The sequence below is a fragment of the Gavia stellata genome, chromosome 6 (genome assembly GCF_030936135.1).
Source record: "Gavia stellata isolate bGavSte3 chromosome 6, bGavSte3.hap2, whole genome shotgun sequence".
NCBI classification, from domain to species: Eukaryota; Metazoa; Chordata; class Aves; order Gaviiformes; family Gaviidae; genus Gavia; species Gavia stellata.
This window is the reverse complement of record NC_082599.1, coordinates 15076428-15091039: the sequence shown is the minus strand read 5'-3', so window position 1 is coordinate 15091039 and position 14612 is coordinate 15076428. Positions and strand designations below refer to the sequence as shown.

The window sequence follows — 14612 nt, the reverse complement described above, 5'->3', positions numbered from 1 at the left end:
GATCCACATTACTCTTTTGGGGTTATAGTAAACATTTTCAACGGCATAAATGAGAGTCGGCTATTGAACTCCTATTCATTTTGTTAAGGACTGAGCCATCAAGCTGAAGTTTATGATGCTTTTCTCTTTAAATCTCTTTAAAACAAAAAATCCTGGTTGATACAATACGTTAAGTATGAATACTATTGCAGTTTAACAGGGGAATTCCTTGTGTCCTGCCCAGTGTGTTCTGAGTTCATTAATGATGATTATTAAAAATGCTCTTTGGAAGAAAACAAAACAGAAACCATGGAAACTGTAGGCAACTAGCAAGGTAGATCTGTATTGTAAAGCAAAGGGTTGGCGGGGGGCGCACAGAATTGAAATCCTGAAATTGTAATTTGGGGTTTTTTTCCCAATGTTGTGGAGATTTGCCTAGCTACAGTTTGTTTAAAGTACTTTTTTCCAAGGCCACTTTACAATTTAATAAACGGACTATTAGCAGGTCACAGATTAAGGTCAAAACAAATCTCGTAAAATCAAGGTGAGGTTCAAAAAACTCATTTATGTATTGTCCTATAAATTATATCCTATGGCTAGATGTACACACATTAACTTGTATATCCTGATATTGGTGCAAGAAATCTACTAATTTTTTTACCTAGTAAGTTGTGAGTAGCAACTATGAGGAATATTAGATTTTGCCTTCATTGTTCTTTAAACACAGCTGGAGATCCATCTTTTGTTGTGAAACAGTATGATAAAAGTACACATTCCTTTTAGACAAACACTTTTCTGGATAAGGATTTTATTATGTACAGGATACAGCTTTTTGGGGAATTTAAAGTCATATTTTCAAGATGTAGATGAGATTTAAAAGCATGTACCTTTTGACTGCTGCATAGGAATGAATTTAACTTGGAAACATTTCTTCACATGCAAGAAGAAAACACAGTCTGTACTGCCTGCAGTGATTCCTGAGGTTTAAACTGTATGTGAAATAGAGGAGGGGGGGGAAATCACATTTCTCTTTTCAGCTCCCCTCTTTCACTTCTGTGTGTGTTTAGCCTTTTCCCAATGGTGCCCAGTGCTTGGTTTGAATGACCATGTAGTTACAATTCTTCTGTCCATGGTGACAGAAAAAGCAGTGTCAGTGTTCAATAACAGAGACAACAGTATAGGTTTTGTTTCTTAAAATGATCAGCCATGAAATACAAGAAGGTGTAAAGAACGCTTATTTTAATTCCACAGCGTCTGCCTGTATGTTAAATCTGAGATGGCAGATTTATTTACTGATACCCAGAACCGACACAATAACCCCTTTTGTTGTCCATGTTGAAAACAGGGATCTATTTGCTCTCCACAAACCTAGCAATGTTCATACTGAGAAGCAATAGCATATAAGTACTAGACTTAAAGTGTAGTCAGTCAAAGATATTATTGCTATTCTCTGTTTATTGTGAAATCTATTTCCCAATTACTTAAGGCATTTTTCTTCTTTAAACAATTTCCACAATATCAGTGCACCATGCTTTTTGCCTGCCTGACCATTGCTAGGTTTGGACCCACTTGAGCGAAGAACTCAGCTTCTCATTAATGTCAGGTGTTGGGCACTAATGAAACATGTGTTCACCAGCTTCATCATAAAATACAGGATTCCAAAACTTTCCAAACCTTCAGATTTGCATTTGCACTGTGCAAAAATGTAAGTGTAAAACTTGGTGTCAAATGTTAAGTGCAAAATTTTAAAAAAAAAAAAAAAAATAGCTGGAACCTCTCTTATAGTAGATTTTTATTTTTACATTTTTTACAGCAGAGCATATTTCAGTAATAATGTCATGTGCTGGTGTAGCTACTTATTTCAGTGGGAGTTAAGCAGATATTAATAAGGTACTTTTGAAAATCCCATGGACTCACTTTGTACTTTTACTACTTAGTAAAATTAAATACTTTTGAAGAAATTGGCCCTGAGCTCCTGAATGAGAATGTACTTCCCATTACTTAATTTCCCTTCAGATCAGTCTTGAAATGTTTAAAGTTCTTGGTTGAATAGCTTTGAGGTTGCTGAACCAAATTCTGAAGGAGAGCTGCTTTTTCCATTTGTTGTCCTCTTAGAAGCAGGTTCCCTTTAGAAAGATGACCTTTCTGAACCTTAGAATATTTATAGTAAGGAGATCTGTCTGAGGCAAAGTAAGAGAATAATCTAAATCCTTGAAATCACACAGCAAAACACGGTCTTTTTTTAGATTTACTAAATTAGCAGAGGAAGAGGGAGATAACAAGACATATGCGAGACACTATAGGCACCAGCCTTAAGTATCTGAGATGACCGAGCTACTGTGCAAGTTACCAAGTTCAAGTCCAATCTGTAGGAGCAATTAAAAATGAGCTGAACTCCACTGTTCTGGGTGTCCTTCTGGACTGTCTCACACATACATGCATATGCTTTTCTATATATTTGAGCATATGTGTATGTATCTCCTTCCTAGGAGTAGACAGAAAGGGAAGGGGAAGAGAGACATGTTCTTTGAAAGTTTCTTAAAAGATCTTCCGAACTATGCCACTTCTGGGGACCAATGAGTTTGAGGCTGAGCCGTGGGGAATAGGAGCACGTTGTTTAAGCTTCCCATTGAATCATTCATGATGGAAAACATTCACCACTCCCCTGCCTCAGTGTGTGTAGGCTCCATAGCCCTAATTCTGGAGTTACAGTTTTCTTGCTTTCTCCATGTTTGTATAGCTATGATAGCTGCTTTGGGGAGAGGCTACTTTTGAGTGTGCTCCATCTGCAGTGATTATCCCACTGGCAGACAGACAGAAGTCCCAGGGAATGCAAAGTATGCAGCACTGCGTGTGCCTGCGTAAAGCAAGGGCTTTCCATGCTATGCTGGCTCCTTCGCTATGTGTGTGCTGTAGTAGGCTTTTACACACATTGTGGGATTACCTTGAAGATTGCCTGACGTGTTTATGTTCATGTATATGCACTATGTATGTCTTTAGAAAAGCGTTTGTTCTGGGCAGCTTTTCCTGCTACTTGTTTGCTATTGTCCTTCATGGCTAGCTTGTTTTCCTCTCCTCACCCTTCGGTATTTTACCGATTTTAAAAATAAGGCCATCAAGATTAATTGCTTTAATTTTAATGTTTACTGTCCTTTCTGAATAGATTATTTTTTTCCTGAATTTACAGATCACCTCTGAAGAGCTAAATTTACTGCAAGATTGGTCACTAATACATCGGTTTTGCTAACTAAAAAAATTCTAAACCGATTTTAAATGTAGAGTTTAAAATATTAGATATGCATCTATGTTTTTTCTTTCTTAAATAATAATCTGCCAAAGAACCTGGACTGAAATACCAGATGCCCTTCTGTATTAGGGCAGCTGCTATGCTGACCCGTTTTGCCTTAACATTGATTGAATTGGTACCGGGAGGTTGCTTTATTGTCAGGTGCTGTGTAGGGTGCAATCTCCTGCAGTAACTCCTACTTCACTGCACTTCCATGTCCTTAATGTAGGTGTTGACTGGGTAAGCCAGATGTGGTTGGGATTTGCTATCCCATAGGAATGCCTCTAGTTTCTGGGTTTTTTTGGCGTGTGATGTAGACTGTGGCACCCTTCAGGTGATTCTGACTTGCTCCTGGATTGGGAAGCTCTGAAGTGGCTTGAAGCTAACTGTACATTACCTCTGAATCTCATTCGGAGCCTAGGTCTGGGTGAAGTGTCTTTGATGGGCTTTGTGCCAAGTAACCTAGGTCTTAGTCTAGGGATGTGACATAGGTCCACAGTGAAATGCAGTTCCAGTAGTTCAGAAAGTTTCGGTGGGCCACTTGCAGTGACGGAGTCACATCTGTGAATTTTTGCAGGATCAAGCCCTGGATCTGTTGTAAGTGGTTAGAAATGTGGACAGCAGTTGTGGATTTTAAAATAGATTTAATTGCATCTTCTTACGTTTCATTGTTGGTCTCTGAAAGTTTTCCAGTGGCTTTTAGGACCCCTTCTAAAATCAGACGTGATGAAATTTCACAAGATTTCGAAGTTTAGCTTTACCCAAAACCATGCCAGTGCTTTCTACCTGTCACTCTTATTTAAATAGAATTTGGTGCACATTCACAGATTCGACAACTGAACTTTATTACAGCCTAGGAATGGTCTTCTGTGAGATTCTAGTACTGGAGCATGTATGGAGGGATGGGGCTGTGCACCACATGCCCGTCTTCTGATGTGAAGATAGTGCCATGACAAATGGTGGCACTGTGGAACTGGAGTCCCTCTGCTACTATATCTATATCTGTAGTATTGCTCTCACTATTTACTTACAGTCTTTACAGACAAACAGGGAATACAGGGGACAGCTAAAGATAAATAATTAATGAGGGGAATTGTATGCTGAATATCTTCGGATACAATACTGTCTTCAGGTGGTAACCCAGGCCTGAGAGACGGTGCTGAGTCAAGTGATGAAGAAACTACAGTCTCCATTTTTGCACAGACCAAACGCTATATAACAACCACCTCAGCCCGTAGCCTGAAGCTGGACTGATGAGAGGGACTGGTAAAGCAGAGCAGGCCCACGGCCTGTGTTTTTGTCCTTCTACAGACCTGTTGGTGCTTCAAAGGCAGCTTTTGTCAGTGTGGTGCCCCTGAGGGCTATGCCCTGATATTGGCTATGTTTATATTCCCTGCCTTTCTTTGACCAAACTGCTCCAGATCGCAGCCAAAGGAGGCCTCTGGGTGCAATAAATCAAAGTTGGCTCTGAGGTGTCCTATATCACTAGACATACTGGGTCTTTTCCCAATCTGAACTTGGAAAGAGGACACACCAGAAAAAAGGTGTTGGACTGAAGAAAGATACGAGCTGTCTGGAAAAGCTAAAATAGAATTTAGACTTCCTGACATAAATCCAGCCCTAAGTTAGGCTGATGAGTTAGGCTAAGGTGTGTCTGCAGGGTAATGTTGCTTGCTCTCTTTTTGAAGAAGATGGGCCATCCTACCTCAGCACATCTGTGCTGGGGGATCAGATGTTGTTGCCTGGCATAGTCCTGCAGGCAACAGTCTGGGTCTTAAATCCCTAGCTGTTATCCTTATTTCACAAATGGTAGGGGTCTCTCACAGTAACGACGAGCAAGGATATTTCAACTGGCAATACTGACAGAGACAATTTATAGCCTATTGTGTGGTTGCAGCTGCTGAGCATTCATACCCTGCCACCATCTTGGCATTCCTGACTCTATTTTTGACAAAGGATGTTTAACCATGAATACCTTCATATCTCTGCATAATTTATATCTTGGCCATTTGCATCTTTTCTCTGTTCCCTTCCTACAGCTTTCCTTCCTTCCCATACTTCTCACACACACATCTCTGGGGGAAAAAAAGGTGTTTGGGGGGGCAATGAAGCTAAAACCATTATCACACTCCATAGATACAATTCCGTAACAGAAGGAATAGTTGTTTGGAAAATATTTTACATAAACCAATTCTGAAACGAGGAAAACTCCTGTATTTACTACTGCAGTTAAAAATCTTTTTACACAGTTAACGCACATAGAGATCTGCCGTGTTTTTAAGTGCCATCCTTTCAAACTCCACTTTTGGGGTTTCCTTAGGATGGGGCTCACTACAGAAAGGATGCTCAGTGTGTTCTGCACACCCTGTGAGCAGAAAGCTGGGCAGAAATGGTCTTTGTGCAGTTACATTTTACTTTATTAAATGATTAGTTTTACCTTTTTTCCAGGTAAGTCATGTTCAGTCATAAAGCTTAGCCTACTCACACTGACCGTAAGTAACTCATGCAGTATCAGCACACAGCTCCCTGTCTGAGCCCACTCACCTTGCTCCCCCAGGAGCAGAGTCCTGGGTTGAAGCACGTGAGCAAGGTTGCAGTGACAAGCCCGTGCCCGGGCTGCCGGCAGCCCTCAGGTGTCAGGTTGTCACGACATCACTTTTCTCCCTTGCTATATCACACGCAGACTCCTTTTTCTGCTGTTTTTCTAGTTACTGATAAGATTTCCTGACAGTAAGTGTCCATATTATGTTTATCCCTATTACAGCACAGACTAAAAAGAACAGAGTAACATCCCATAAGTAGTTGAACAGTGGGTGGAAAATGGTAGTAGACTATTTTCCCAAAGAGAATTGGTTACAGTGGGGGTGAGGAAAGACAAACCGAGTCTTATTTCCATCCATGCTTTTTTCCTGGGACACAGCACAGCCACACAGTGTCATAGGCATGCTGTGCATTTGCACCTAGCAGTCAAGGAGCGTGCACCCCGCGGGGCGTCCTGCTCCGAGGAGACAGCTTGCCTCATCTTTGCTGCAGAGGCTTGCTGGGCTTTCAGGTTGCTGGGCAATCAGCCCTAGGATCTTCCAAGTGATGTTCAGAGTACCAAGCAGTTTAGGCAGAAAGAACTGATATAAATTAAAAGTAAGTGACTTGTGGCATCTTGAAAACCAGCCTCCATTATTTTATTTTTATTTTATTTTTATTTTATTTTTATTTTATTTTTATTTTATTTTTTTAAATGCTTCCCCTGTTTTTCATCATGCCTGCAGGGAGGCTCAGCCTGCCTGGCTCAGCACACAGGACAAAATTTGGTGAGGCTGTGATTGACAAGGCCATGATGTCCTGTCAGGGAGACTGTGTTTTAGAAATAAAATTGCTTTGGGAAATTGCAGTGGGATATCTTCCAGTGAGCTAAACTGAAAGTGCCTTTCAAACATAGGGATGCTCATCCTTTTCTATCCCCTTTCCTTCTATTATCCATCTGCAATTCTCATGGGGAGAGAGAAAGGTCTCTGTTATTTCCCGGTCTATGCTTTTCTTCCCTCTCCCCCTTCTCCCTGTCTTTCACCACTGAAATATCTCAGCAATGCCAGGAGGCTGGTATGCCCCAGGAGGGTAAGAATAGTCTACAATGGCAGAGATCACTCCTGTTGTTGTTTGTCTACTTGCAGTTGTCTGGACAGAGGATCCACACAAGAGGTAGGAGCAATTGGATCTGAGAAGCTAGAGCTTTTGCAAGACAAACTGTTAAAGCCTCAAGAAGATTTGTTCCATCATCCAAAACTAACAGTCCTGTTCAAATCATCAGAATAATCCTTCATCAATACATTGTTGTGACCGGGTTTCTCATTTCCATCCTTGACCCCTACAAAAAATTCCATTCCTTTTTTTTTTTTTTCTTTTCTTTTCTTTTCTTTTCTTCCCTGTCTAGGTCTAATCTCCTTTGGAAATGCCAAAATTGTTAGGACATCAGGAGCTGGAAGTGTTGTGAGCCTGTTCAAACATGGAACGCTGGGACTCACTGGGATTTCTGATTGTCACATTCAACTACAATGTGACTCTGGTAGGTAAGTACTTTAAAAGAGCTCTCTTCTTTCTTTTGCTGCTCCATATCCTGAAGCCACCCAAGTGTCCTACTGATAATCAACTGTAATTTCTAGCTATGTTTCTGTGATCTTTACAATAAATAGTTGCTATTTAGATCCGTGATATGAGCGGTTAATGTATTTCTTTTCTTGTTAAGCAGATTCCTACTCCCTCTCTGATAGATGCTTTCTGAACTTTATGTAAAATATTCTGGCAAGGTTTTCAAATTCGGCTCTTCTTGGTGCCTGAGCTTCCAGTCAGTTCTAATGGCTGTTCTAGGCATCATGGTGAAAACACACAGAAGTAATGCTTTATTTATACCACATAAAGTGAACGGTAGAATGTATGCAATAGCTTTAGTGATGAATTCAGAAGTTTAAAGAAGGGAAAAAACCCCTCTCTTTTACTGGAAGAAGTTAGTGGTTTCTTACCGTTGTGGTTAATTATTAGTGCTTTTCATTCTTTACTTTTATAAACGAACAAAGTTGACATGCATTTAAAAAAACCAAACCAAAACAAAATACAGTTAGTTTTTCCTCAGCTAACGGTCACCTGAGTGCTTCTTTTTTTTTTCCTTCTTATTTAAATAAGACACTGTTTCTTTTTCATGGGCTACTTTGAGCACAGTGTCAGCCAGATAAAAATGTTCAAGGCCCTTTCAAAGACCTTTGGCCTCCAGCCGTGGACAGTTGCTGTAGTTCGTGCTGTGCATTGACGGGAGTATCCAACTAAGCTGCAGGGGGGTCGGTGAAGGGGCTTTTTCTAGTATGTTTGATCAAGATTGAGTCATTAGGGAAGGTGATGCGCAGAGGGGTTATCTCTCAAATGTATGTCATACTAAACTACTTCCTAAGGAGCCATTGATTTTTCTTAAGCAGCACTCCCTATTGTACGTGTTCTAATTAAAAATTGATAGTGAAATAGCATGTAGCATTTTGAGCTTAATTAACTAATGTGCTTCAAACACTTTGAGGTCCTCACGGGGAAAAAATGCTACCTAAAGATGAAACATCGCTAGCTAAAGACGACTGATTCTGTATGGCTGGTGTTTTCTATTGACCCACACTATGTCGAAGTGAGTAACAGTACAGCCTGTCATCAAAATGCAGGAAGCTGAAAACACAGCAAAACCACCACTAAAGTTTAGATGATTAAAGATAAAATGGAAAGACCTCAATTTATTTATGATTAGATAATATATTATTTTGCCAGGAGTAGTGGGTTTCTCTGATGACCTCTTACATAGCTTATGTATCTTTAACCTTTTTCCAGCTGAAGTTTTTCCACTTCAGAGTAGAGTTTTACTGTTCTAGCCCCTGATCAGTCTACTACCCACAAATGGTTTACATGGGGCATTCAAACTGCATGTTCAGTACAATAATAGGTATCATACGATGTTGCAGGAAATATTTGAATATTTAAAATTCACACCAACTACAGGGAAATAGCTTTATGGGAAATAGAAAAGAATGTTGTTCAAGACAATACCTGTAAATAATAGTATATTTTATAGAAGAAATGCTTTGGGATCTGGATTTTTAAAAAACCTTTAGAATGTCTGCTGGTGCTATTTCACAGACTGCCTTTAAAACCTTGTGTGCATGTGAGGTGTGCAATCACTATTAATGACTTGAGGTTTTCAGTGCATTTCTCAACCATTAACTCCATATAACATGCTTATCTTTATTCACCCAGTCTTGCTGTTTCTCTGTGGTTAAAACTGATTTCTTAACCATTCCTTAAAGCACAGAATTAATCTTATCAGTCTTTTCTGTTTTGTTTTTGTGCTTTTTGTTCCTAAGTGGGTTTTTTCCTCTTTTCTTGGCCTGTTTTAAAAATATGTGAAATTAAAGCAGGGGATTATTAAACTAAATTACTTTTTCAAAACCATATAGGGAACAAGTGACAGGACTCAAAAGGAAACTTGAGAAATTTAAGTGTCCAACTTAACTTCAGATGTCGAATTTTTCCATGTGTTTGTACAGAATATATTTTTAATTTTTGACAATATAACAGTATATATTTAGGCCTTCCTATCCTGCCCAGGAAAAGGATTTCTTTTTTTTTCTTTTTTCTTTCTTTTTTTTTTTTTTTGATAAATAACTTTGTCAGTAATACAGCTGTGTGTGTAACTTCACAAAAAAACTTTTAATAAAAACCTACCCCATCCAAAACTCCTCCAAGAAACTATCAATCATGAACAATACAGTCTCATTCGAAAGATGTGATATGTAGGGTACCAATGCCTGATCTTTTACTGCTATTGGTGTAATGGAATAAGGATAAGGCCTAACCTTTCCAACCAAAGTGGATGAGACCAAGCCCTACCTAAAGCAATCATATGAAAGAATTCAGGGAAAGATGAAGTAAGCAATGGATGAAAATGCCAAACTTGTAAGGGTTCGCTTGGTGTTGGTATCAAGACAGAAGGGAGTTTTGGTCTGAATGGAGAGAGAAGCTGTGCACCAAGGTGAATGAAGGTTGGAAGACATGACCAAAATGGGGCAACCAAAGAAGTGGCAGAGAGAAATGACCAGCGTACACATGTGAACACACTAATGTCCATTTGTAGAACATTTTGCATAAGTTTGCTAATGCTACCTATTAACTAGCTCACTAGTAAATACCAGTGCAGACACATCAGAGAGATTTTGTTGGCTATAGTAAACTTTACATACAATTTCATGGCAAAGTTCAAGAGCAAATACTATGTCATTGAACAATCTTTTGTATCTGGAAGTTTCATACTGTGTCAGTGGATCTATGTTATTAAAATAGGACAAAATTCAGGTGCAGAGGTATGAACCCAACAGCAAGGAATAACTGTGAAATGGGATTATTAACTCAATTGTGAACTCTTTTTATCAGATTTGGACACATTCAGAGTGGTTTTGTTAGGCTGAGGTTTCAGTTGCCATGGCTTATTGTACATCAAACTCCTACACTGTTGAGTCTAGATGAAGGTTATGGAATGTGCCAGCTAACACATTTTCACATGAGTTTCAGTCCCAATCAAAACAAAGCCAAGGAGGAGCTTTTAAGAGGGGAGACTGATTATACAGTGGCTATTTCTTCAAATGTCTTGTGTATAAAAAGCATCACTACATTACCTGCCTTCCTTTCCTTTCAGTGCTCTGACTGTTTTTCTTACCTTTTCTTCTCTTCTAGGAAAGATCTGGCTAATGTTAATAATTTTGCTGCGAATGGCAGTGGTAGTGTTAGCAGGCTATCCACTCTACCAAGACGAGCAAGAGCGCTTTGTCTGCAACACCCTGCAACCAGGATGCTCCAATGTTTGCTATGACTTGTTCTCTCCTGTATCTCACTTTAGATTCTGGCTCATTCAGACTGTGTCTATCCTTCTACCTTATGCTGCATTCAGCATTTATGTTTTGCACAAGGTAGCTATGTACATTGTAAGAATGCACTGTTTGGTGCATGGATGCAAAGGGAATAAGGGTTTATCAAGCCCCAAAGATCTGAAGGAGCTCTGTAGAAGTGCTGTTGTCAATAGATTAGACTGTGGTGCAGACAACCTAAGTGTCCTTAATTTTTCTGGGGCATATACTGTTCATCTTTTTTTTAGGACACTACTGGAGGCTGCCTTTGCAGCTGTGCAATATTTTCTTTTTGGATTTTTTGTTCCTGAGCGCTTTTCCTGCTACCATTCACCTTGCACAAGCACAGTTGACTGTTATATCTCCCGGCCCACTGAGAAATCCATCATGATGATTTTCATCTGGGGGGTCAGCAGTCTATCCTTTCTGCTTAGCCTTGCTGATCTTGTCTGTGCTCTCCGGAGAATGACAGCAAGAAACCAAAAGAACAAGCTGCTGGCCAACCTCCACGTAGAGAATGAGGGCATTTTAAATCTTCCCCCAGTACAGCACGGTAGCTCTTCTTCACCTCAAAATCAAGACTGTCCAGTATCAAGTAACAGCCAGACCAGTGATGGCTCCTGCTCACTTCTCTCTGAAGAGGAAGTGGAGGCTGTTCTTCATCCTGAAGTGGTCTCTCAGCAAACTGCCAGCACTAACCTTAACAGCAACAGCAATAAGCCATGTATATCAGGAGATCTTGCTGTTAAGCAAGATAGCACTGAAGAACCCTTGTGTGCTGGTGACCACCAAGGAACTACATGCAGGCAAGTGAGACCCAGGCTTCAGCAAGACTTCATTAAAGATACTGCCCTGACTTTGAGACCTCAGATCAAGTCTCACCTTGGAGTTTCTTCCTCTGTAGTTCAGAGCAAGCTTTTAGGATATTACCCTTCAGCTGAGCTAAAAAACCCTGATGCACAATCAAATTATAGCAGTACTAGTTGCTTGAGGTCAAAAAAGTCAGAATGGGTATAGAGCCCTGAGTGAACACTACCCTGTGATGCTGGCAGGACACATCATTGCATCACTGAGGAGGTTTCAGTTAGTTCAGCTGGATCCCTTGGCTGAGATTATGCTGCATAGAAACTACTATGCTGTGTTTCTCCATTGAAAAGGAAGCAAAAACCTCGGATAAGTGTTTTAAGGATATTACATTAAGAAAATTGTTCTTTGGAAAATGTAACATTTTTATGTTTTTCTCAGTGTGAGTGACTTTAAAAAGCTGTGGAGTGTTGCTGATGTGACTGACCTGGTTTTCCAGGAGTACGTGTGAACACTTGTTTGCCCTAACCTACTTTTATTGCAAAAGATTGAGCTTAGGAAAGACGTGACTTTTAAACACAGTTGTATACTGTCTACTGTTATAAGGTTAATTTATCTCCTCATACTAAATTCTCTAAGCCCGCTCTAAGAAAGGATATGCAAGCAAGAAGAGTAGACAGTGAATAAAATAAAAATACATGTTTTATATCAAAGTATTAATGTGTAAAAAAACCCCTTGGATCTTACTGATTGAAGGCTACACCTATCCTAGTTAGCAACGCCATGGCAGTACCTTTCTCTGACCCTGAGGTCAACTGGCACAGTCTGACCATGTCTGAGTTATTCAACTCCATTAGCCTCCAAAACAGGGTGGCTGCATACAGATTAACTGTCGGGAATGGTTCTGTGCTCGAGAATTGCTCAGGAGATGACTAGAAGGTGTGGGTCAGAAGTGTGTCAGGGAGTGCTCCAGCAGCTTGACAGTGCAGGGGACTGAGCTCCAGGGCCCATGCTCTGGCACTACTCGACTGTGCACTAGTGCAGATATACTACTGACGTGTCTACAAGGTGTTACATGTCTCAGTCTGAAATAGTCACACTAGAGTCTTGATTTCAGTAGGGGGAATGAGTCACCTGACCTGTTTTAGGCATCTCTGAAGGTAAGATGAGTCACTTTCTAGATATACCTATTTCTCCCACAATGTGATTATCTCAGACCTGGGTTTAGGGAAAACAGTTTCTACCCTGAGAGAAGGATATAGTGGCAATGTCTATATCAAAGTGCTCACCCTCTTTGTCTGACAGACTTCTAATGCTAATCATTTGAAAATGTGTCCAAATTGAGTGAATCGCAGAAGATTTTATTACTGTCATACTTTGTGCTTTCCTTCAGTGTTCATTCTGTTGCAGTTACCTAAGCGTGGTCCAGCACTGAAGCACAGCAGTGCATGAGCTGAATTTTCTTTTAGCTGCAAGTCAGTGGGGGCTGAAGGTTGCATATACCTACAGATCATCAGTGGGAGTGGATGTGGAGGAGCACGTACTCAGAGAAATGTACTGGTGGTAGTGTCTTACAAAACAGATTATTCAGAGGGTAGCAAGAGCTGGTATTTGTAGATGCTGCTTGGAGCTGGAGTAGCTCCTTCTCTGTTTGGACCCATGCAAAGGCAGAAACAGGCACAGATCCAGTCTTGCTCTTATTCTGCTATGTAACAAGTTTCTGCAATGACTTAATGGCTGGCTGCTCTGTGCAGAACATCAAGGGACAACAGCTTTCACGTTGTTCTTTTTCTCTCCTGTGGGTGCAGAATTCTTTAAGACAGTTTGGCTCATAATGTCTGTGTATCGTTTCTCACATGTGCAAGGTAAAGACAAGCACTTAATTATCCCTCATCTTCTGCATCCCCTCAAAAATTAGGTAGCTTAATAGATTGGACAGAACTGCTCTTTGGGTTGGGAGGCAGAATTTACTTCTGCCTGTGAAGTACTTCGGGATCCTGAGGTATGCTACAGAGGTTTTTAATTACTACCTTCTAAGTAAAGTTTTCCTCTCTATTAGCTGTGTTTGTTTCTTTTATCATGCGTGCTTGTTGTATGATTTGTCATTTCCAGGGTAGGAGCACATTAATAATTAAACTTATCATAGGCAGAAAAACATTAAATATTTAAACTTCTCATCCTCCAAAGCCTCTTTAACGGGGTCTGTGCTGATTACACATACCATGACAAAACATTGCAACAATGAAACCTTTTATGATTCATTGCATCTTCTCAGCTGCGAGAAGGAATGCAAGGAACAAATGTGGATTCAGTCTATCACATACATCCCTCAGTGTGAGATATAAATAGGGTAGGATAAATAATAAATGCATTGTGGCTGGACACAGTTTGCTTTTTTGTGTCTCTAGCTAGACATCTTTTAATGACTTAGGAGTCTCATTTCAAATCAGAAAGATCCTGTTTGTGTCTGAAATGGAAAATGAAATTAGTGAACTTCTTCCTTATTCTGTTTGTGGTTTCTTGTTGTGAAATTGTGGCCTTTGGTTTGTGTCACTCAGCTGCAGACTTGGCTGCTTTTAGGACTTGTGGACCCTTTGACTCATAATTCAGAGTCGGTGTAATAAGCACTTAATGTGTTTATAAAAACTGCATACTAAAAGAGCAGGATTTGTATGGGCTTTTCGCTGGGGAGTGAATAGAAGCTTCTGGCATCAACAACCTGCTCCTAAGGGAATGTCTCAGAGTCTCTTCTAACAACTATTTCCAAGTCACATTTATTAATTACAAAGACATGGTTTTACAAACTGGATGGATCTACCAGCAAGGGAAGACCAAGGGAAATGTGCAAATGTATTTGAACTATTCTGAGCTTCCACTGCTCCAGCAAACGAGAAGAGATTGTTGGCAGGGGCATCCGCAATGGGGAGGAGGAAACGGGAAAGAAGATCTGTTTGAAAGAACAGAGAGGATCACCTCTAATTTCTCCTTATATTCAGTATCACTGAATGTTGAAGTGCTGTGAAGGTGTCTAGATGTCCCAGAAAGAGTGAGTAAAAGAAGGAATATATGTGGAGCAAGGAAGCAACAAGATTTTCTGCTGTTTAAGCAAAGATTTAGTCTTT

At 40.1% G+C, this 14612-nt stretch overlaps 1 protein-coding gene across 1 annotated transcript; it reads left to right on the top strand.

The window, feature by feature from the left end:
* Positions 1-7265: 7265 nt before the first annotated feature.
* Positions 7266-11703, top strand: GJD4 (gap junction protein delta 4). Its single transcript, XM_009809180.2, has 2 exons — positions 7266-7329; positions 10517-11703. The coding sequence occupies exons 1-2, from the start codon at positions 7266-7268 to the stop codon at positions 11701-11703; spliced, it is 1251 nt and encodes a 416-aa protein (XP_009807482.2).
* Positions 11704-14612: the final 2909 nt, after the last annotated feature.

Bases quoted from the DNA above. Each gene is read 5' to 3' on its own strand.
- GJD4 (XM_009809180.2), top strand. From the start codon at position 7,266: ATGGAACGCTGGGACTCACTGGGATTTCTGATTGTCACATTCAACTAC. The intron at 7,330-10,516 runs GTAAGTACTTTA...CTTCTCTTCTAG, and splicing joins CTACAATGTGACTCTGGTAG to GAAAGATCTGGCTAATGTTA.